This window comes from Equus asinus, chromosome 6 (assembly GCF_041296235.1).
Source record: "Equus asinus isolate D_3611 breed Donkey chromosome 6, EquAss-T2T_v2, whole genome shotgun sequence".
NCBI lineage: Eukaryota > Metazoa > Chordata > Mammalia > Perissodactyla > Equidae > Equus > Equus asinus.
Window position 1 is genome coordinate 18,540,116 of NC_091795.1, and position 24,654 is coordinate 18,564,769.

Consider the following 24,654-nt stretch of genomic DNA (forward strand, 5'->3'; position numbering starts at 1 on the left):
ATCCTCCCGGAGGAAAGTCCATCCGCCTTCCGATGTATAGTCGCGTGGGTGTCTCAGACGTCCTGAGATGCTGTCTGGATATCCTTTGTCAAGCGATAAGTGTCCAAATAATTGTAGACTCGAAGGGCGAGAGACAAAGAGGACTACTCACGGCGCCATCTTGGCTCTTCCTGGATTTCCTTTTTAATGGATGGGTGGGAATGACAGAAGTAAGAGAATGTATTTTTTCATAAATTTTTTTTCCAGAGCTGGGCAAGGGTGGGTCTGCACAAGTGTGCTAACTCCGTATTGTAAATGTATTTCTACCCAAGGGTATGGTTTAAAAAATAAGAGAAAGTTTCAGAAATAGCACTCCTCAGATTTCCAGAGGTCAACCTATGAATTATGGAAATCCCGAGGTCAAACATAATGACAGATCACCGGATGTCAGCTCCAGGAGCCAAAGCTGTGCCGTCCCCCCATTTTGGGGAGGACAGAGCAGAGGCTGAGAGAATCCCACAGGGTGGGCACTGTTGGGCTCTGGGGGAAGGTTCCTCAGAGCCTTGTCTGCTGTCCCTGTGGGCCTTTCCCCTGCCTTGGGAAAGCCACATGCTCCTCTTAAGCTCCCAGCCTACTCCTCAGGTCCATCAACATGGCCACCTCCTGGTCCCTGCACCCCTCAAATGTCCCACAGTGTGGGAATGTCTCCCATATTGGCTCATCTCCCAAGATGGCTGGTTTCTAAACAGTAGCACAGCCAGGCAGCCCCTAGGATGCTCTTCCTTCCCTTGGAAGGCTGGTCATCCACCTCCTCCATCCTTCAAATGGCTCTGTTTCATCTCCCCTCATTTAGAGATCCTTATACCTCCCCCGATCCCAAGCCCAGAAGCCTTCTCTCCGAACAGACATCAGCAAGGCCTTTAACAACAACTTCTGTAAAATTATTGCAGACAACAGTAATGACATGTAGATGGAACTTGGCTAGTGGGTCAACACTTGACAGAACAACCCAGATGGGGTGGATTAATGCCCCTGCCCGCTGGACAGAACTCTAGCTGAGAACCACTGGGCTCCACCATGTTCCGACTTCTCTTTTACTTTTTATCGAAATGCAACACACATCCAGAGAAGTGAGCAGGATGCAAGTGCACAGCTTGATGAATTTCCATAAAGTGAACCCCTCTGTGTAACAAGCATCCAGATTAAGAAATAGAGCATCATAAACAGCTCCCAGGAACCCCTTCTTGTCCTGCCACCATCACTGTACACCCACACCAAGGATGACCACGGGCTTGATTCCTAGCTGCCTAGCTCGATTTTGCCTGCTTTTGAACGTCATGTGAATGGAATTGCACAGTGTGTGTCTTTTCTCTCTGGCTTCTTTCTCTTCACCTTAGGTTTGTGAGGCTCATCCCACGGTTGGGTGGAGATGCAGACTATTTCTTCTCGTTGCTGTAGACTATTCCATTCATGACTATCCCAGCGTCCCTTTATCCAGTCCACAATTGATTGTGTCCCCCTTTCTGTTAGCTGAGTTGGAGAAACGTGAGCACGCCCAGGCAGAGTCAGGAGTGCCAGAACCAGGAATCGCGATGTTCTCAGCAGGCAGGGGCACTGGGCTGAAACCATCAAGGGGAACACGAGCCTGGTTCAATGTGAAGTCCTGCCTTTCTATTCAGAATATCAGCTGTGTCCATGCACAGGGGAAGGAGTCCTGGTCACTCAGGGTTCAACCCTAGACCCTGCCCAGCCCTCACACGGCCTCCCATGGTCTCGGGGAGGCCCGTCTGGGCTGTGGGGGACATCTCAAGACCTTCTCCTCACACCCCTGGCCTTTGGGAGCCTCTGGCCTGCCTCTCGCCCTCTGTGACCCCTAACTGGGACCTGCCTCAGGAGCTGAGCTTCTCTCCCGTTTGCTGACAGCAGAGTGTCTGCACCGAAGGATCCCTGGGGTTGGTGGGCGCCGACTGAGGGGAGCTGGAAATCTCTGCAGAAATCAGGAGGTTTCTGGATCTTAACAGTGGGGGGCAATAACGGCAGCCATTTAGTGAGAGTGGTTTCTGAAAGTATAAGGATGTCCTTTCATGTCTCTGCTGTCCATTTCCCCAAGGTGCCATTTCTTGCCCTCACTTGGAAAATAAGCTCTGTGTCCTGTTCCTGTGGGGACTTCTGAGGCTCCTCTGCCAAGGGTTCTCGCTGGGTCTGGAGTTGCCCGGACAGTAACCTGCTCCCGCCTGATGGGCTGAGGTGTTTTTGGGGGCTGCTCACCCATGGTGACCGCTCCTTTCAGGTGGGCTGCCTCAGAGTTCCCGGATGAGCTCTGTCAGATGTGTGATCAAATACTCGGCTGACTCATCACCTCTGGCCAACGAGGGTGAAGGGTTTGCCCTGTGTGGGGCGGGAGAGGGCAGGCCCAGTGACGTCTGGTGTCTGTGGGCATTTTCACTAGTCACGGACGCATAGCCGTCCTAAGTGTCATGCGTGGCTGGAAACTCCTGACCCCACGCCCATGGTCACAGATCTAGGACCAGATATGGGACTCGGGGGCAGCAGGCCTTTAGGAATAGATGGTGCCCAGTGATCACAGCACGTCAGGGGTTTGACAGGCCACAGGTGACCATATGCCACCTTTTCAGGGCCTTTGTTCCCAGCGTCTAAACAGCCAACTGGACCTTCCCTGCAGCTTTCTCAGGGCCCCTCCTTTGCAGAAGCTCACAATCCCGCCTCCCTGTCCCTGGCCCTCAGTCCTGTGAGCCTGGCTCCTTGCCCGTGTCTGTGAGATTATGATCCTAGAATAACATTCTGGTGGGTCTGAGGACATCCGGGCAGCATTGAGACCTTCGCCAGAGCCAGCAAACCCTGTGCTCATGTTCTTCAACTGAGGCCGCTGGGCTCACAGCTGGTGGACCCGGCTCTTCCTGGTGTGGAGGAAGGAGGTTTCCCATAGAGAGCAGTTGGTACTCGCCTGTGAGTATCATTTTAGAGGCCTCTAGGACTCCCATTTCCAGTTGGTGGCAGTAGCATTATGATGTGAGATGGCAGGGAGTTGACCTTGCATGCCACATCCAGTGGGTCATGAGGTCACCTGGAGCTCTGTGCCGAAAGTAATCAGGGCCACATCTTGGCTCAGCCAGAAAGGATATCTGCCCGAGTGATGGGAAGGAGGTGCACTCCACACACTTCAGATCTGTGGTCCCAAGTGCCATGCAAGTGGCCAGCCCAGTGTGGATGGCCCATGCCTTGCCCTCCCCTCATGCATGCCAATTAATGGTCATTTATCTTGTTTTCAGGTGTTTTCCTGTGTAACTACTATAGTATACGTGGTCCATGTGGTATTTTCTTTAATTAGATGGAAGACTCCGTCAGTCAGTGAAAGAAATTCAGTTGGAAACCAAGATGATGTTAACTCATCGTCCCACCTTCCACCATAACTTTCTAGCATGCAGAAATGCTCTCCATGGTGGAAATAAGGAACCAAAAGAAAAAAAACGGAACGCTGTGTGTCTTGAGGGTGTTATGCTGACTCTCCCATGTCCCTCTTGTCAGGGTTGGGACTGGCTGCCTTTAACCTCCAACTACTGAGCCATCTTTCAGGGTCATCTCCTGTTTGTGGAAGGGGGCGGTGGGGTGGAGTGTGGGGACTGTGACCTGAGAGACCATGAAACAAAGATTCCTGCTGACCCCTGGACCAGATCATGAGAACTCTCTACTGGAATCTTCCACAGGCTCTTTTGAGCCCCCATCTGGTGGCGTGTTTCTAAGTCTTCATGGAGATTCTACCTGTCATAAGGATAAAACTCACCCCAAAAGTACTTTCAGATGTCCTCGGGGAAAGATGATAAAGCTTTGAAATACTTTATAAAGTGCCTTTATGTTCAATACTTTTGTGGGGTGTTTTCTTGGTTTTGTTTTAATTCCCGAGTATCAGGACACCATCATGCCACCTTTCTTTCTGAGGAATCCTGAGCTTAGACTGAATCTCTAGAGGCGGCATCCAGTGGCAGTTCAGATGACAGCTGTGTGTGCTCGGCCACTGCATTCAGAGAGCCCGGCACTCGGTCTCCCACCCTCCCCAGCTACCAGGGGCCTCAGATGGCTTCACCCTCTGGACACTCACCAAGTACCAGCCTGGAGTCCCTACTTTTTCCTACAAGACAAAGGGGTCTGTGCTCAATTAGAAAGGCCTCAAGAAAACAAGGTGAAGAACTTTCCTCTCACTCTGTGAAGCTGGTCAGAGATGTTCTGGGCGGTGGGCTGTGTGTTCTGTTCCAGTTAGTGATGTGGATAATGAGCTGTGTTTAGAATTTCCTTGGGCCACTCCATAGGGGATAAAGGGGACCAGACTGCAGAGTGACAGGAAGTGAGGTGACAGGTGCTGAGAGGCATTTTGGGGATGAGATCCCCGGGTTGAAAGGAGAGGAGATAATAGGAAGCGGGCGCTCAGTGAGGAATCCTGAGAGTCAGCTCCTGGCATGAAGTGCTCCTTCATCCCTTCACTCAAAGAATCCATGATGTCCCAGAGTTGGGGCTCCAGACCAGGAGCCTCAGAAACTGGTCAGCCCCCAGCCGTGGAGGCGGACGGGCAGTGCTGGCTGACCTCTGGCTCACAGCCACAAGAGCAAAGCATCCAGCCTCAGGCAGAGGTTTGACTAGTTGACATTTTCCTTCCCTCCCACTTTGGGGCCTGAATCACTAAATTGCGTCTCTGTGGCATCTGCAGGAGGTCCTTTGTTATCTCAGGTAATTATTCCAGAAAATGGCCACTTTTAGCAAGTCTACTTAAAATTTAAGTAAACAACTTCACCTAAACTAGGAGAAAAAGGTTCAATTGGGACTTTATCTTGAAAATTAACGTACAAAATAATAATTTTGTCACGTGTTTAACACAATTTACAATCAAGTGTTGACTGAGGGAAGTCTCAGTTTTTCAGCACAGGGCCTGTCTGCATTCTGGGGAGCCAGCTCCATAACACTGACAGAGGCTCATGGTTGACCCACATCAACAAAAGGAAACCAAAGGGATGGTTGAATTTCCCAAGGGTTTCTCAATGTTTTGAAATCTTAATCATTCTCATTTAATCATTTAAAGAAACTTTGATATAGTCTTTCTCTATTTTCTTTTTCGGTTGCAAATTGGTCTCAGGATAAATCCCTCATTAGTCCAAGTCTTTGCAGATGATGCTCTGACAGAAGTCTCTCTCGTTCCTCCCCTCCTGAGTCAGTGTGAAATTTTCACTTGCATTCAGTGTTTGATTTGCACCCTAGTCTGCTGGATATTATGGGATGGGCAGCCTCAAACAATGCCCTCTCCTGGTCTTGCTTTTCCTTCCCCCAGACCACCCTTCTCCACCAACCCACCCTGGTCCAGATCCATTGTTCATGCATCTCATTGCTCAGCTCTGTCTCAGCAGCTTGGGGAGTGTTGGCAAGTTCAAGTGCTGGCTGATGGGCAGGGTCCTACTGGGGCACTTTCCCTTGGAAGCCCACGTGCCTGGGGAGGAAGGGGCTAGGGAAGGGGCATTTAAGGAGCCTGCTGGGACTCCTGGCAGCCTGGCCCTCGCGCAGGAGTGCGTGTGTGCGCGCGTGTGTGTGTGCGCGTGTGTGCATGCATGTCTGTGAGCGAGTGAGTGTGTGCATGGGGGTGTGTGCACAGGTGGGAGTAGCCACACACGGGGAAGGCCTGAAAATACCTTAGTTTGCACTGAGAGACCATTTGCAGTGGAATGCAAAAGTTTGCAAGAGGAAGAGAGCATGCGGCGAGCAAGCAGGCCAGGGGCAGCAGGAGCGGCAGTGGCACCAGGGACCATGGTGCTGCCGGCGCCTCCTCTGCGGGCATGAAGGCAGCACTCCCACTCCATCCCCGGACTCTGCAGTGTGTGGAAAAGGATGTACAGACGAAGGTTTCAATGTATCAAGTGAGACTTGATTATTAAAAAAAGATAACTTATGAGAGTGACATAGGAGCAAAATGGTGGGGTGAGCTGACTCGGGACTCTCTCCCCTCCAAACTACAACCAAAGAAATGGAAAAACTGAATTTCAACCAATAACCCTAATACGAAGACCATCAGAGACCTACAGCAGCAAGACATAGGACAGAGAGGCTGGTGCCACCCTCAGAGGAGCTGGAATGGGGTAGGAGAGAACTTCACTCCCTCCCCTAGAGACTGGGATCGCTGCCGTGGGTGAGGGAAGGAGCGTGGGAGGGGCCGCACAACCAGGGCATCGTCCAGGACTCCTGCCACCAGTGCAGTTGAAACCCACTGATGGGGGAAAGCTTCCCCGCACGGAGACCAGATCAAGCCAGGGCCCTGGGAGACCAGAGAGTGAGAGCTGATCAGAATCCAGATCGGCGTGCAAGAGAAAGTGCCCCTCCTCCCCCAACCTGTGCTAGGTGCCGCCATCGCAGGTGAAGGTGGAGGACTCAGAACGAGCAGCTCGCGACCCCCATCTAGTGGCGACAGACTGTAACTGCAACCGAATACTACCATCGCGCACAAAAACAACTCATCTACCATCCAGCAATTTATAAAAGCCCCAGACCAGAAGGAAAACAATAAAAACACAGAATTAGGTCCTGAGGACTTGGAAATAGGTAAATTAAGTGAAGATGAGTTCAGAGTAGCTATCATCAAAAAACTTAATGAGATAGAGGGAAAGATAGAGAAACAAGTCAACGAGTTCTAGAGTTACTTCAAAAAGAGATTGAAACTATAAAGAAGAATCAATCAGAAATAATAGAGATGAAAAACACAATGGACCAGATAAAACAGAATATGGATTCTCTGAATGCCCGTGTAGACACCATAGAGGAGCAAATTAGCATAATCGAAGATAGACAGGCTGAAAGGCTCCAGACAGAGGAAGAAAGAGAACTAACGATTAAAAAGAATGAGGAAAATATCAGAGAAATAGGGGGTTCAATGAGGAGAACGAATTTAAGAATTATTGGAATACTGGAGGGCATGGAAAAGGAAAATGGAAGAGAAAGTGTGCTTAATGAAATTATAGAAGAGAACTTCCCAAATCTAGGGATTGAGGGAGGAATGTGTGTGGAGGGAGCTTTCAGATCTCCTAGATTTGTCAATGTAAAAAGACCTACTGCAAGGCATATAGTAGTAAAAAATGGCAAAAATGAATGACAAAGAAAGAATACTCAGGGCAGCAAGACAGAAGAAAATAACCTACAAAGGAACTCCTATCAGACTTTCAGCGGGATTTCTCTACAGAAACCTTACAAGCTAGGAGAGAATGGAGTGACATACTCAAAACTTTAAAAGGTAAAAATCTTCAGCCAAGAATACTCTATCCAGCAAAAATATCCTTCAGATATGAGGGAGAAATTAAATCTTTTCCAGACAAACAAAAGTTAAGGGAATTTGTAACCAAAAATCCTCCATTACAAGAAATCCTCAAGAAGTCTCTCATACCTGAAAAAAGAAAAAAAGGGAGAAAGGGGTCACAAACCACAGAGTAGGGAGACAAATAGATAGAACCAGAATAGGATAGCAAATATTCAACTATAGCATTAGGATAAAGGGAAGGAAACCACCAAAGATGATCTTATCACTCTAACTACACACTCATAACACGAGTTGGAACAAAAGGTGAAAATAATTATTTAGGAGGGGAAGAGCAAAGGGACTAAATCAGTCTAGGCCAAGTAAGTAAGAGACCACCAGAGAATGGACTATATTATACATGAGATTCTAAATACAAACTTCAGGGTAGCCACTAAACTAAAACACAGAACAGAGACACAAAACATAAACAAGGAAAAATCTAAGAAACCCAGCATAAGAAATTGCAGAAGTCAATGGGTAGGCTAAAACACACAGGATGAGAAACAAAGGTGATGCAGGAAAACCAGAAAATGAATGACAGAATGACAGCATTAAGCCCTCATACATCAGTAATCACCCTCAATGTAAATAGATTGAACTCTCCAATAAAAAGACAGAGAGAGGCAAAATGGATTAAAGAACAAGATCCAACAATTTGTTGCCTCCAGGAAACACACCTCAGCCCCGAGGACAAACACAGGCTCAGAGTGAAGGGGTGGAAGACAATACTTCAAGCTAATAGCAACAAAAGAAAGCAGGTGTCACAATAACTATATCAGACAAAACAGATTTCAAAATAAGGCAGGAAAGAGAGACACAGAGGGACAATATATAATGATCAAAGGGACACTTCATCAAGAAGAAATAACGCTTATAAATATCTATGCACCCAACACAGGAGCATCAAAGTTCATAAAACCACTATTAACAGACCTAAAGGAAGATGTTAAAAACAACACAATAATAGTAGGGGACCTCAACACCCCACTCACATCAATGGACAGATCATTCAGACAGAAAATCAACAAGGAAATAGTGGAATTAAATGAAAAACTAAAACAATTGGTCTTAATAGACATATATAGAACACTTCATCCAAAAACAGCAGAACACACATTCTTCTCAAGTGCGCATGGAACATTCTCAAGGATAGACCATATGTTGGGAAACAAGGCAAGCCTCTACAAATTTTAAAAAATTGAAATAATAACAAGCATCTTCTCCGATTATAATGCTATAAGACTAGAAATTAATTACAAGAAAAAAGCTGAGAAAGGCACAAGGATGTGGAGACTAAACAATATGCTACTGAACAAGTAATGGATCATTGAAGAAATTAAAGAAGAAATCAAAAAATACCTGGAGAGAAATGAAAAGGATAACATGCCATACCACCTCATATGGGATACAGCAAAAGCTGTATTAAGAGGAAAATTCATCGCAATACAGACACATCTTAACAAACAAGAAAAATCCCAAATAAGCGATCTTAAACTACACCTAACCAAATTAGAGAAAGAAGAAACAAAGCCCAAAGTCAGCAGAAGGAGAGAAATAATAAAAATCAGAGCAGAAATAAATACTATTGAAACGAAAAAGGCAGGAGAAAGGATCAATGAAACAAAGAGCTGGCTCTTTGAGAAGATAAATAAAATTGACAAACCCCTAGCCAGACTTACAAAGAAAAAAAGGGAGAAAGCCCAAATAAACAAAATCAGAAATGAAACAGGAGAAATAACAACAGACTCCGCAGAAGTACAACAGATTATAAGAGAATACTAGGAAAAACTATATGCCAACAAAATGGATCACCTAGAGGAAATGGATAAATTCTTGGACTCCTACAATCTCCCAAAGCTCACTCAAGAAGAGGCAGACAATTTGAACAGACCAATCACAAGGAAAGAGATTGAAACAGCAATCAAAAGCATCCCAAAGAATAAAAGCCCAGGACCAGATGGCTTTCCTGGGGAATTCTACCAAACTTTCAGAGAGGATTTAATACCTATGCTTTTCAAGCTATTCCAAAAAATTAGGGAGGATGGAACACTTCCTAACACATTCTACGAGGTCAACATCACGCTGATAGCAAAGCCTGACAAGGACACCACGAAAAAAGAGAACTACAGGCCAATATCGCTGATGAACATAGATGCAAAAATTCTAAACAAAATTTTGGCAACCAGAATTCAGCAATTCATCAAAAGGATCATACATCATGATCAAGTGGGATTCATACCAGGGACACAGGCATGGTTCAACATCTGCAAATCAATCAACGTGATATACCAAATCAACAAATTGAGGAATAAAAACCATATGATCATCTCAATAGATGCAGAGAAAGCATTTGACAAGATCCAACAGCCATTTATGATAAAAACTCTGAACAAAATGGGGATAGAAGGAAAGTACGTCAACATAATAAAGGCCATATATGACAAGCCCACAGCCAACATCATACTCAATGGGCAAAAACTGAGCGCCATGCCCCTGAAAACAGGAATGAGACAAGGATGCCAACTATCACCACTCTTATTTAACATAGTGCTGGAGGTCCTGGCCAGAGCAATCAGGCAAGAAAAAGGAATAAAAGGAATCCAAACTGGGGGGAAGAAGTGAAACTCTCGCTGTTTGCAGATGACATGATCTTATATATAGAAAACCCCAAAGAATCCATTGGAAAACTTTTAGAAGTAATCAACAACTACAGCAAAGTTGCAGGGTATAAAATCAATTTGCATAAATCAGTAGCATTTCTATACTCTAATAACGAGCTAACAGAAAAAGAACTCAAGAACACAATACCATTCAAAATCGCTACAAAAAGAATAAAATACCTCAGGGTGAATTTAACTAAGGAAGTGAAAGACCTATACAATGAAAATTACAAGGCCTTTCTGAGAGAATTGCATGATGACATAAAGAGATGGAAAGACATTCCATGTACATGGATTGGAAGAATAAACATAGTTAAAATGTCCATTCTACCTAAAGCAATATACAGATTCAATGCTATCCCAATCAGAATCCCAATGACATTCTTTACAGAATTAGAACAAAGAATCCTAAATTCATATGGGGCAACAAAAGACCCCGAATTGCTAAAGCAATCCTGAGAAAAAAGAACAAAACAGGAGGCATCACAATCCCTGACTTCAAAACATACTACAAAGCTATAGTAATCAAAACAGCATGGTACTGGTACAAAAACAGGTGCACAGATCAATGGAACAGAATTGAAAGCCCAGAAATAAAACCACACATCTATGGACAGCTTACCTTCGACAAAGGAGCTGAGGGCATACAATGGAGAAAAGAAAGTCTTTTCAACAAATGGTGCTGGGAAAACTGGAAAGCCACATGTAAAAGAATGAATATTGACCATTCTTTCGCACCATTCACCAAAATAAACTCAAAATGGATCAAAGACCTAAAGGTGAGACCTGAAACCATAAGTCTTTTAGCAGAAAAGGTAGGCAGTACACTCTTTGACATCAGTATTAAAAGGATCTTTTCGGACACCATGCCTTCTCAGAGAAGGGAAACAATAGAAAGAATAAACAAATGGGACTTCATCAGACTAAAGAGCTTCTTCAAGGCAAATGAAAACAGGATTGAAAAAAAAACAACCCACTAACTGGGAAAAAATATTTGCAAGTCATATATCCGACAAAGTGTTAATCTCCATAATATATAAAGAACTCACACAACTCAACAACAAATAATCAAACAACCCGATCAAAAAATGGACTGGAGACATGAACAGACACTTCTCTAAAGAAGATATATGGATGGCCAATAAGCACATGAAAAGATGTTCATCATTGCTGATCATTAGGGAAATGCAAATCAAAACTACACTAAGATATCACCTTACACCCATTAGAATGACAAAAATATCTAAAAGTAATAGTAACAAATGTTGGAGAGGTTGTGGAGAAAAAGGAACCCTCATACACTGCTGGTGGGAATGCAAACTAGTGCAGCCACTATGGAAAACAGTATGGAGATTCCTCAAAAAGTTAAAAATAGAACTACCATACGACCCAGCTATCCCACTACTGGGTATCTATCCAAAGAGCTTGAAGTCAGCAATTCCAAAAGTCCTATGCACCCCAATGTTTATTGCAGCATTATTTACAATCGCCAGGATGTGGAAGCAACCTAAGTGCCCATCAACAGATGACTGAATAAAGGAGATGTGGTACATATACAATGGAATACTACTCAGCTATAAAACAGAACAAAATCGTCCCATTTGCAGCAACATGGATGGACCTTGAGGGAATTATGTTAAGTGAAATAAGCGAGATAGAAAAGGACAATCTCTGTATGACTCCACTCATATGAGGAATTTATACCTCTGGACAAAGAGAACAGATTAGTTGCTGCCAGGGGAACGGTGGGGTGGGGGGTGGGCACAAAGGGTGAAGTGGTGCACCTACAACACGACTGACAAACAATAACATACAACTGAAATTTCACAAGATTGTAACCTATCATTAACTCAATAAAAATTCAAAAAAAAAGGATCCTGCCAGGCAATTGCTGAAAGGTGTCAGACTGCAGAGAATGGGCATTGACTGAGCACCTACTGTGTGCTGGGGACATTGTTCCCTGGAGATGTAGGATGGTGTCTGGCCCCCAAAGCTTCTTGTGGCCAGCATGCCTCACCTCTCTGCCTCTGGGTCTTGGGCAAGAGGGAGCCTCCTGGGCATAGCTTGTTGCCACCCCAAGCCAGGGGTCACATTCTTTAGATGTTGACCACTTGGTAGCCCTGACTTGGATCAAAGGTCAGGAACCACCAACACCCAAACACAACAGCACAAAGGATCCACATTTGCCCCTGTGTAACCATCTTGCCTGCCATTCTTGGCCCAGGCACTGGGTAAGGACCTTCCATCTCTATAGCCTCCTGTCCTCCTGCCTGTGGCCATAGGAGATGCCCCGCCTGTCCTTTACAGGTGAGGAAACAGACTCAGCTGGGGAGAACTGGAGCTGGATTTGGGGCCTGCTCCTTCTGTCCCTGGGGTCCTGTGCTCACTTACTGCCCTGGGAAGTCCAGACCTGTCCCCATGCCGGTCTGTTCTCCAGCCTCTCAGGAAATGATACTGAGATGAGAGCTTGTGGCCCTGATGCCAGTGGACAGGGGCCTTCAGAGGGAGAAGAAGCTGGGCATTTAGGACAGCCCCAGATCACTGGCAGCCCACGTGGCCGAGCCCAGGTCCTTATTGAAAGGGGCTGGCTTTTGTGAGCTGCAAAGTCATGACAATGCCAGTTCAGGCAGCTGCCAAGTTCTACTTTGCAGCCCCCACAAAGCCGAAGGCCCACTCAGTCCAGCTGATGCCTTGTAAAGAAGGCAAGTAACTGGGTGTTTTTAAGCTCCTGGAACAAAGAGCTGAATGCCTCCACGGGCCTGAGAGAGGATGAAGAGGAAACTGATGTCTCCAATGTGACCAGGAGCCAAAGCTTGCAGGACAGAAGAAACCACAGTCCCTACAAATATGTGCTGAGGGTGTGTGTCAGGAGAGGGCCCACAGCGAGAGGCAGCTGTGGGTCTCGTCCACCCAGGATGTGTTGGAGGCTGTCGTCTGTGACTGCAGTGGCTGGGGCTCCCTTGTTCATGGGGCTCTGGGGCACCTCCTGGGGGCATTCTCCTGGTGGCCTTCCCAGGGCAGGGCAGGGTGGCCTGGGAGGGGCTTCATCCACACGCAGTCCTCCTCTGGGACCAGCCCCCTGGCCCCTGTTCTGCTCACAGTCGGTCCCACTGGACCTGCCCTTCTCCTGGAGAGGACGCAGTTTACAGGAGCTGAGCTTCATCGACATCCTAGAACCAAACTCTAAGAAGCCTCTCTGATCAGAACCTGGCAGCAGCCGAATGGGGGTTTAAGGCTCCTGTGCTGACCTTACAGAGGAGCAGAGGGTCCTCACGCCAGCCGGGGGCAGAGTGAGCAGGCCCGTGGGGCCCACACAAGGGCCTGTTGTTCTGGAATCACTCGGGTCAGTTCGGGGTCACAATGGGGCCTTTCAGGGGACAAAGCACTTCTAGCCTCATCGAGTGTCACTGCTCACGTGGGCATCGGCCCAGAGCAGTTAAAATAACATGATTTGGAAAAACATATTTACAGTGACTTCCCCACTCTCTGTGACTCAGAGGCCTGTGTTCTGTCCCCATCGTCCCCGGTCACGGCAGCCTCTAAGAGCAGGGGCGCTGCAGGCAGACCCGGGGCTCCTGGCTGGGACCACTTTCGTCCCTCACAGTAACATGGGGACAGTCCCAGTGCAGGCTCTACAGATGGGCCTGAGAGGTGTGGTCCATGCAGAGCGCTCAGCTTCCAGGACTTCCTTCAGCCCACACACTGTCAGCGAGAGCCCGCGAGGAGGCCGACACCCGGGGATGGGACCCCCCAACAGCACAGGGTGCCCGGGGCTGCTGGAGGTGCTTCTTCACTCAACCCCTGTGACAGCCATGCAGGGTGGATAGCATTCAGATGAGGAATCAGAGGCACAGAGAGGTTAAATGATTTACTCAAGGTCACACAGCAAGAAAGGGTTTTCCAGGGGTCTGGTTACAGAGCAGCAGAATTCCGTCATGTGCTACATCTTACTGTGACAATGTCCCCGTCCCTCTGGGTGTAGGGCCCACAGACATGTCCAGCCGGTCCTTCACACCCACAACACTGACAACACTGACGCATGATACTGAAGTTTCCAAAGAGCACATGAGGAATGTCGGGAAACCCAGCCAGGAGTCCACCCTCCTGGGAGGAGTGGCCGGCATGAGGGGTTTTACCAGGCAGAGAAGGCAGGAGGGCTTTCCTAGGCAGAGCGGGGAGTGACTTAGCCAGGCAGGTGGGGAGGAGAGGGCTCAGGGCACTACGAGGCCCAGGTGCCCTGAAGGCGAGGCTGCGGCCTGGAGGGTACCCAGAGGCAACTGCGGGGACTGCCTGTGGGGCAGTGGCAGCTGCCCAGGTGAGAGACGCTGTGGGTGGGCTGCAGCAGCAGGACTGGCAGACAGGCTGGGCTGGGGAGGGGACAGACTTGACCAGGTGCTGGGGAACTGAGAGCCAGTGGATGGGACTCTGCGGACCCCTGAGCCGCCTGAGTGTGCACCTCTCTCAGCGCAGCTCCCTTGCCTGCAGAGCGGGGAACAGCTATCCTGCCTCGTGGGCTGTTGCAGGATTCAAGGACTTGGTTCAGGTCATCCCCAGACCGAGGAAGGCTGAGGACGTCTTCCTGAGGACGTGACAGCTGTGGTCACCGTTATGGGAACGAAGCAGGGAAAGGTCTAGGATGATCCTGAAGTTTCTACCCTGGGCAGACGATGGTTATTCACTCTGTGTTCAGGATTCACCAACCATGTCCCTGACATTGTCATAAACTTGGATTGATAGTTTTGCTTTTCCTCACAGAACTGAAAGTTTAATCGGCCATGTCAGAGGTTAAAATGGCCCCATCTAGTAAACCAACTTCCGTCCCTTGGGAAGGAGGCCATTTCTGCCAGAGCCCTCTGACCACTCAGTGAAGTGCACCGTGAGGGCCCCAGAGGGTCAGGGTCATCCGACCAGGCCCTTCGGATCCTCTGTCACCTGGGCCTGAGCAGCCAGCCTGGAGCAGCCTCACCCCTCGGGGACAGCAGTGCTGGGAGGGAGAAGGGACGTTACCGATGAAGAACAGGGGGCCCCAGAGGCCCAGAGACTCCTGCAGAGCACCCACAGGTTAGTGCTGGAGCCGGGCCTCCGCCTCAGGGACCCTCCTCTGCCACCGTCCCCTCAGCTTCCTGCCCCTGCCGTCCTCCTCTTTCCCCAGGTTTATTGAGATACAATTGTCAGATAACATTGTATAAGTTTAAGGTGGACAACACTAATGATTTGGTGTCTGTATATACTGTGAAATGATCACCACAATAGGTCTAGTTACATAGTTACATATTTTTTTCCTTGTGGTGAGAAATTTTAAGATCTACTCTCTTAGCAGCTTTCCAATATACAGAACAGTGTTGTCAGCTGTAGTCATCATGCTGCACATTTCATCCCTGAACGTGTTTATCTTATAACTGGAAGTTTGTACCTTTTGAGCCCCTTCACCCACTTCTCCCACCCCCACCTCTGGCAATTACAGATCTGATCTCGGTTTCTTTGAGTATTTTTTTTTCTTTTAGATTCCACACATAGTGAGATCACACAGTATTTGTCTCTCTGTCTGCCTCATCTCAATTCGTGTAAGGAAATCACTATCCCAAAGAGACATCTGCACCCCACCTTCATTGCCGCATTTTTCACAATAGCCGAGACCTAAAAACAACCTATGTGCCACCAACAGAGGAATGGATAAAGAAAATGTGGTATATACACAGTGGAATACCGCTCAGCTATAAAAAGAAGGACATGCTGCCACTTGAGACAACATGGCTGGACCTCCAGGGCGTTGTGCCCTCCTCTTTTAAGATGCCCCACTGATTTCTGCACTTGCACTGAGGCCGAACAGAGAGAGGGGCTGAATTAGGGACCTACACTGAGGGGGCCTGGGGGAAAGAGCCACCCAGTGAGTGTGAGGACACAGTGCCCAGACTCTGTGGCCCATGGGGGGACCTTGTGTCCCCCACTGTTGGGGTTAGACCTGATGACAATTTTGTGAATCACACAGGACACACATCCGCCAGTGGCTACAGTGAGGGGCACAGCTATCCCTGAGCATCATGCACAAATCACCCAGCACACTCTACCATGAATGTCAGTGATGATCGTGATGATGTCATTCACCGGTCTAAACCCTGCTCAGCTGGCACGTCGTGTTCTCCAGGCAGTAGTCCCCATCCCCAGCCAGCTCCAGCTCCTGGCTATCCTGGCTCTCCACACCCCCAGCCTCTGGACTTAGAACTGCAAGTACCCCCTCCCATCCCCCACCTCCCAGGCAGATGCCCTGACAGGTTCTCTGCAGATGCTCGCCCATACCCAGCCCCAACAGGACAGAGGGAGGCCAGTAGGACCCAGGGGCTCTGCTCGGCCCCCAGGATGGGCTGTGGCAGAAGGAGGAAGTGAACGGCCCCGGGGGCCCCTCCCAGGACTCATCCTATCACCCAGGCCAGGAAGGGACAGCCAGCAGGGGAAGTGCAGGTGGACAAACCACATATTCCATGGACTCTCACTCTAGAAGCAGGGCTGGGGGGTGATTTACTAATGGAGTCGGGAAGCATTTTTTATCTTTTTATTGTGGTAATATTGGTTTACAACACTATATAAATTTCAGGTGTACATTGGTATATTTTGATTTCTGTGTAGAGTACATCATGTTCACTGCCCGAAGAATAATTACAATCCATCCCCACACATAGGTGCCTAATCACCTCTTTCGCCTTCTTCTCTCCTCGCTTCCTCTCTGGTAACCGATAATCCAAGCTCTGTCTCTATGTGATTGCTTGTCATCGTTTTTATCTTCTACTTATGAGTGAGATCATACGATATTTGACTTTCTCCGACTTATTTCACTTAGCATCATACCCTCCCGGTCCATCCATGTTGTCACAAATGGCCGGATTTCATCATTTCTTATGGCTGAGTAGTATTCCATTGTGTATATTTACCACATCTTCTTTATCCATTTGTCCCTCGATGGGCAGCTAGATTGCTTCCAAGTCTTGGCTATTGTGAATAATGCTGTGATGAACGTAGGGGTGCATGTATCTTTAAGCATTCGTGTTTTCATGTTCTTTCGATAAACACCCAGCAGTGGAATAGCTGGATCATATGGTAGATGTATTCTTAATTTTTTGAGGACTCTCCATACTGATTTGCATAGTGGCTGCACCAGTTTGCACTCCCACCAGCAGTGTATGAGAGTTCTCTTCTCTCCGCATCCTCTCCAACACTTGTTGTATCCTGTCTTTCAATTATAGCCATTCTGACGAGTGTGAGGTGATATGTCATTGTAGTTTTGATTTGCATTTCCCTAATGAGTAGTGATGTTGAACATCTTTTCATGTGCCTGTTGGCCATCTGTGTATCTTCTTTGGAGAAATGTCTTTTCAGATCTTTTGCCCATTTTTTGATTGGGTTGTTAATTTTTTTTTGTTGAGACATATGAGTTATTGTATATTTTGTATATTATTCCCTTATCAGTTATTTGGTGTGCAAATATCTTCACCCAATTGTGAGGTTGTCTTTTTGTTTTGTTGATGGTTTCCTTTGCAGTGCAGAAGCTTTTTAGTTTGATGTAGTGCCATCTGTTCATTTTTTCTACTGTTTCCCTTGCCTGGTCAGACATGATATGTGAAAATATGCTGTCGAGACTGATGTCAAAGAACACACTGTCTATGTTTTCTTCTAAAAGTTTCATGGTTTTGGGTCTTACATTCAAGTCTTTAATGCATTTGGAGTTAGTTGTTGTGTATGTGTAAGATGATGGTATACTTTCATCCTTTTGCCTGTGGCTGTCCAGTTTTCCCAACACCATTTATGGAGGAGACTTTCCTTTCTCCATTGTGTGTTCTTGGCTCCCTTGTCGAAAATTAGTTCTCTCTAGATGTGTGGGTTTATATCTGGGCTCTCAATTCTGTTCCATTGATTCGTGTGTCTGTTTTGGTGCCAGTACCATGCTGTTTTGGTTACTATAGCTCCATAGTGTGTTTTGAAATCAGAGAGTGTGTATCATACCTCCAGATTTGTTCTTTTTTCTCAGAATTCTTTTGGCTACTCAGGGTATTTTGTTTTTCCATATAAATTTTAGGGTTCCTTGTTCTATTTCTGTAAAAAATGTTGTTGGAATTTTGATAGTGATTGCATTGAATCTGTAGATTGCTTTAGGAAGCGTGGACATTTTAACTATGTTTATTCTTCCAATACAAGAGCACAGAATATCTTTCCATTTCTTTGTGTCTTCTTCTATTTCTTTCAACAGTTTTATCGTTTTCAGTGTACAGATCTTTCACCCCTTTGGTTAAGTTTATTGCTAGCTATTTTATTCTTTTCATTGCAATTGTAAATGGGATTGTATTTTTAATTTCTCTTTCTGCTACTTCGTTGTTGGTATATAGAAATGCAACAGATTTTTGTATGTTGATTTTGTATCCTGCAACTTTACTGTGTCTATTTATTATTTCTTAATGTTTCTCAGTGGATTCTTTAGGGTTTTCTATATAGAAAATCATGACATCTTCAAATAGTGACAGTTTCACTTCTTCCTTTCCAATTTGGACACCTTTCTTTCTTTTTCTTGCCTGATTGCTCTGGATAAGACTTCCAATACTATGTTAAAAGAGAGTGGTGAAAGTGGGAATCCTTGTCTGGTTCCTGTTCTTAAAGGGGTAGCATTCAGTTTTTGTCTATTGACAATGATATTAGCTGTGGGTTTGTCATATATGGGCTTTATTATTTTGAGGTACTTTCCTTCTATACTTATTTTCATCAGAGTTTTTATCACAAATGGATGCTGTATCTTGTCAAATGTTTTCTCTGCATGTACTGAGACAATCATGTGATTTTTAGTCTTCATTTTGTTAATGTGGTATATCACATTGATTGATTTGTGGATGTTGAACCATTCATTGCATCCCTGGAATAAATCCCACTTGATCATGGTGTGTGATCTTTTTGGTGTATTGTTGTATTCGATTTGTTAGTATTTTGTTGAGGATTTTTTCTTCAATGTTCATCAGTGATATTGGCCTGTAATTTTCTTGTCTGCTTTTGGTATCAGGGTAAGGTTGGCTTCATCAAATGAGGCTGGAAGCTTCCCTCCCTCTTCAATTTTTTGGAAGAGTTTGAGAAGGATAGGGATTAAGTCTTCTTTGAATATTTGGTAGAATTCACCAGGGAAGCCATCTGGTCCTGGACTTTTATTTTTGGGGAGGGTTTTGATTACTGTTTCGATCTCCTTATTGGTTATTGGTCTATTCAAATTCCTTTTTTACTTCTTAATTCAGTTGTGGAAGGTTGTATTATTCTAAGAAGTTATCCATTTCTACTAGATTATGCAATTTGTTAGTGTATAGCTTTTCGTAATATTCTCTTATAATCTTTTGTATTCCTGAGCTGTCTGTTGTTATTTCTCCTCTTTCATTTCTGATTTTCTTTCTTTTTTTCTTCTCCCCAAAGCCCCCGAGTACATAGTTGTGTATTCTAGTTGTAGATCCCTCTAGTTCTGCTATGCAGGATGCCACTTCAGCATGGCTTGATGAGGAATGCTAGGTCCACACCCGGGATCTGAACCAGTGAAACCCTGGGACACCAAAGCAGAGTGCACGGACTTAACCACTCAGCCATGGGGCTGGGCCCTCTGATTTTATTTATTAGAGCCTTCTCTCTTATTTCTTGGTGAGTCTAGCTAAATGTTTGTCAATTTTGTTTATCTTTTCAAAGAACCACTGATTTTTTCTATTGTTTTTTTAGTCTCTATGTCATTTATTTCTGCTCTGATTTTTATTATTTACTTCCTTCTCCTGATTTTGTGTTTTGTTTGTTCTTCTTTTTCCAGTGACTTTAGCTGCACTGTTAGATTGTTTATTTGATATCTTTCTTATTTGTTGAGGTGGACCCGTACTGGTATATACTTCCCTCTTAGAACCACTTATGTTGTATCCCATAAACTTTGGCTTGTTGTATTTTCATTTTCAATTGTTCCCAGGTATTTTTGGATTTCTGCTTTGATTTCTTCAGTGACTCAATCATGTTTCAGTAGCATTTTGTTTAATCTCCATATATTTGTGGATTTTCTGATTCTCTTCGTGTGGTTGATTTCTATTTTCATACCCTGGTTGTCAGAAAAGATGCTCAGTATTATTTTAATTTTCTTAAATTAATTGAAACTTGTTTTATGGCCTAATATGTGATCAATCCTGGAAGATGTTCCATGTGCATTTGAGAAGAATGTGTATTCTGCAGTTTTTGCATGGACTGTTCTATATATGTAGCTACTAAGTGCATCTGGTCTAGTGTGTTATTTAAGGCCAATGTTTCCCTCTCAATCTTTGGATGATCTATCCACTGCTAGAAGTGGCTTGTTAAACTCCCCTACTATTATTGTTTTACTGTCTATTTATTTTATGTCTGTTAATCATTGCTTTATGTATTTAGGTGCTCCTATGTTGGGTGCATAGATATTTACAAGTGTTAGATACTCTTGTTGGATTGTTCCCTTTCTTATTACATTGTGCCCTTCTTTGTCACTTGTTACAGTTTTTGTTTTAAAGTCTATTTTGTCTGATATACATATTGCTACCACAGCTTTCTTTTCACTGCCATTTGCATGGAGTATCTTACTCTATTCCTTCACATTCACTTTGTGAGTGTCTTTAGGTCCAAAGTATGTCTCTTGTATGCAGCATATATGGGGTCTTGTTTTTAATCCAATCAGCCACACTTTGCCTTTTGATTAAAGCATTTAGTCCATTGACAGTTAAAGTAGGTATTGATAAACATATACTTATTGCCAGTTTTTTGCTTTTTTCTGGGTATTTTAGTAGTTCTTCTCTGTTCCTTTCTTCCTCTCTTACTGTCTTCCCTTGTGGTTTGATGACTTTCTTTAGAATTCTGTTTGGGTTCTTTTCTCTTATTTATTTGTGTATTTATTGTGGTTTCCTGGTTTGTGATTACCATGAGGTTCATATATAATAATCTACATATATAGCAATCTATATCGAGTTGATGGTCTCTTTAGTTTCACTTCTTTCTAAAAGCTCTACTCTCGTGCTCCCTTCCTCTCACATTTTATGTTTTTGATATCATATCTAACCTCTTATTTTTTGTGTGTGTATCTTTTACCCTCTTATCATTGACATTGTTAATATTAGCACTATTGTCTTTTGACCATAATATTATCTTCATAGGTAGTTGATCTGCTATCATTACTGTATTTTTGCCTTTACCAGTGATTTTATTGCCTTTTTTTTTTTTTTGGTAATTTTCTTATTCCTGTTTGTAGTCTTCTCTTTCCCACTTAAATAAGTCCCTTTAACATTTCTTGTAGAACTGGTTTCTTGGTGATAAACTCCTTTAGTTTTTGCCTTTCAGGGGAACTCTTTATCTCTCCTTCCCTTCTGAATGATAACCTTTCCAGGTAGAGTATTCTTGACTGTAGTTTTTTTCCTTTCAGCACTTTAAATACATTGTGCCACTCCCTTGTAGCCTGTAATGTTTTTGCTGAGAAGTCAGCTAATAGCCTTATGGACTTTTCTTTATATGTCACTTGTTGCCTTTCTCTTGCAGCTTTTAGGATTCTCTCTTTGCCTTTAATTTTGGACATTTTAATTATAGTGTGCCTTGGTGTGGGCCTCTTCAGGTTTATCTTGTTTGCTTCTCCCTATTCTTCCTGTACCTGGATGTCTGTTTCCTTCCTTAGGTTAGGAAAATTTTCAGCTATTATTTGCTCAAATAGACTCTCTACCCCGTCGAATCTCTCTTCTCCTTCTGGGACACCTAAATTCGAATGTTAGTGCACCTGATGTTTCCCAGAGTTCCCTTAGACTGTTCTTGTTCTTTTTCATTCTTTTTTCTTTTATCTGTTCAGCTTGCATGATTTCCTCTAGTCTTTTGTCCAGCTTGCTGCTCTGTTCTTCTGTATCATCTACTCTGCTATTGAGTCCTTGCAGTGAATTTTTCATTTTTCAGTATTGTATTCTTCATTTCTGATTGGTTCTTTTTTATATTTTCCAATTCTTTGTTAACATTCTCACTGAGTTCATCCATTCTTCTCCAAAGATCTGTGAGCACCCTCATGACTTTTTGTTTGACCTCTTTGTCAAGTAGATTGTTTATTTCTTTACCATTTAGTTCTTTTTCTGGGGTTTTGTCCTGTTCCCTTGCTTGGAACATTTCCTTTGCTCCTTAATTTGCCTCTTTCTCTGTGCTTATATCTATGCATTAGGTGGGTCAGCTACATCTCCTGGTTTTGGAGAAGTAGCCTTATGTAAGAAATGCCTTATGAGGCCCAGCAGTGTACTTCCCTCTTGTCACCAGTTCCAAATATTCCAGGAGTGACCCCTGTGTGAGCTACATGTTTCCTTCTGTTGTGGCAGGGTTGCTCTTCCTGAAGGTGCCCAGGGAGGCTAGGCTGTCCCCCTGTCTCAGCTGCATGTGGCTTCTACGGACCCTTTAGTCACTTTATCAGGTTGGTGGGGCCCCAGCACGGTTGGCTGCAAAGTCTAGTAGGACATCCCTGTTGCAGATTTTCTATTAAGTGAGTAGGCCCCCAGTGTGTCTGGTTGCTATGCTCATGGACTTACAATTTCTGTAGGCCTCCGGCCTGCAAGGCTGTTGTTAGCTCTCTCAAAATTGCAGCTGAGTGGGGCTGGCCCCAGGCACAGGAGCACCCAATTGTTTCAGACTTTTGAAGGTGGGCTCACTCCCCTATGGGGCTGTTTGAGAAGCACAGGTCTACTGCCACTGATATGCCCCACTGCCCACAGGTCCATACATATGGTCAACACAGTCCTGGCCCATGCTCACATCCCAAATCCCTGGAGCAGACCCAGTCTCCCCACTGCAGAGGCCCCCCCACACTCCATCTGCTCCTCACACACACCCTGTCCCTCAGAGGTGGACCCACTTGCCAATCTGCAGAGGATCCAGGCACCCAGCTTATGCAGGCCAATAAGTTGCCTGAGAGCCTGCTGTTTGATGGGGCCAGTCACAAGGGTTGGCTGCTTGTTCCAGCTGAGCTGGATTAAATCAGGCTCTAGTGGGCAGGGCAGACCCTGGGCTAACAGGGCAGGGGAAGGAATCCAATGGCATCTGCCAGTGTCTGTGTCAGCACACCTGTACTAGGTCACAATAATGGAAGTTGCCAATGCCTCAGTCCCTGGAGAGTGCTCACCTCTCACTGAGATGTGACCAGAGCCTATCAGGTGATTCTCTTTACGAGAAAGGACTGTGCATGTTTCTTTCTGGTGATTTTAGATTGCTTTCTGAAATGGGTGAAGTTGTGCATGGGCCCTTTAAGGGTTGGCTTTTTTCCACTTATGTCCAAAAGCTTTTCTAAGGGTAGTCTCTGTTGTAGGTGATAGCCAGCAAAACCAGATATTAAGAGGCTTATCTCAGTTGTGCTGAGTCCAAAGAGTGTTAAAAGTAGTAAGGCTCCCCGAGTCAGGTCCCTCACTCCTCCAGGGAAGACTGTATACCTTAGGGTTGCTCCCAGCAGGCCATGCAGCTCTGTGGCTTGTGAAGATGGCTTTTTTCTCTCCATAAAGTGCTTTCTGCCTCTTCCACCTCAGTCAGGACTGTCCCTCATTGCAGAGGTTATTTTTATCCAGTTTTCAGTTCTCACTCAGGGGGAATTGTTCCAAGAATAGTTGTGACTTGGTTGTGTTCATGGGAGAAAATGAGTTCAGAGTCTGCCTACATGGCTATCTTGACATCAACCTGGCTAGACTGTTTTCTCAGCATTTTCCTACATATTTCCTTTAGATTTAGTTTTGAGCTCATAAGGGAAGAATTTGAGGTGTGGAAGTTTAGCCTGGAGAAAATGACTGAGTATCAAGATGTGTGATGAGTGATGACTGAGTTCAGCACAGGATGGTGTTGTTCAAGATTTCCCTCCCACCCAGCCATCCAGCACACTCAACCTAAGTCTAATTGAATTCCTCAGAATAGATTTCTGGTGTCCTCTGTACATTGAATCAGAGGATTTCAGTCTATGCTCAGAGAGGTAAGAGGATGTATGAAAACGGTTCAGGGTTTGTAGAATCAGTGACCTATCTTCCTCATCTGGTGAACTTGAAGAAATTACTAAGCCACCCTGTGCTTCAGTAGTATCATCTGTTGGAAATCCCTGGCCATCCTCAAAAGGGGCTCTTTTAAGCCTGGACAGCCGGCAAGCATTTCTAACTGCAGAGTATTTCTTTTGGAGGAGAACTGGGTTTCTATTAAAATCATCAATTTCTCCATCACAGCAGATACTCCCTCATTCAATAAACTGAACAGGGACTATTTGAGGAGTGCTCCTGCCCCCTGGTGGTTGTAACTATAACTTTTAAACAGATTTAATGAGGTTAAATAGCAAACCGCACATATTTACATCATATACTTTGATAAGATTTGACATATGTGTACACTGTGGGACCGTCACCACAACCAAGACACTGAATTTATCTATTACCCCAAAAGTTCTCTTGTGTCCCTTTGTCATCCTCCTCCTACCCCTCCCCACCCTCCCCTAACCCCAGGCATTCACTGATTTACTTCTGTTACTATAGATTAGTTTGCACTTTCTAGAATTTTATATACATGGAATCATACAGTATGTGCTCATTTTGTCTGGCTTCTTTCATTCCACATCATTATTTTGAGATGCATCTGTGTTGTGTGTGTGTCAATAGTTGATTCCTTTTTATTGCTGAG

General features: G+C 45.1%; 1 protein-coding gene across 1 annotated transcript in view; it reads left to right on the forward strand.

Annotated features, from left to right (window-relative positions):
• The window catches only part of LOC106847925 (myelin and lymphocyte protein-like), a 30,172-nt gene extending 26,316 nt beyond the window's left edge, over positions 1 to 3,856 (forward strand). Inside the window, exon 4 of the mRNA XM_070512774.1 lies at positions 3,270 to 3,856. Within this exon, the coding sequence (XP_070368875.1) occupies positions 3,270 to 3,410 (141 nt within the window). The 3' untranslated portion in view covers positions 3,411 to 3,856. The remainder of the gene's footprint in view (positions 1 to 3,269) is intronic.
• Positions 3,857 to 24,654: the final 20,798 nt, after the last annotated feature.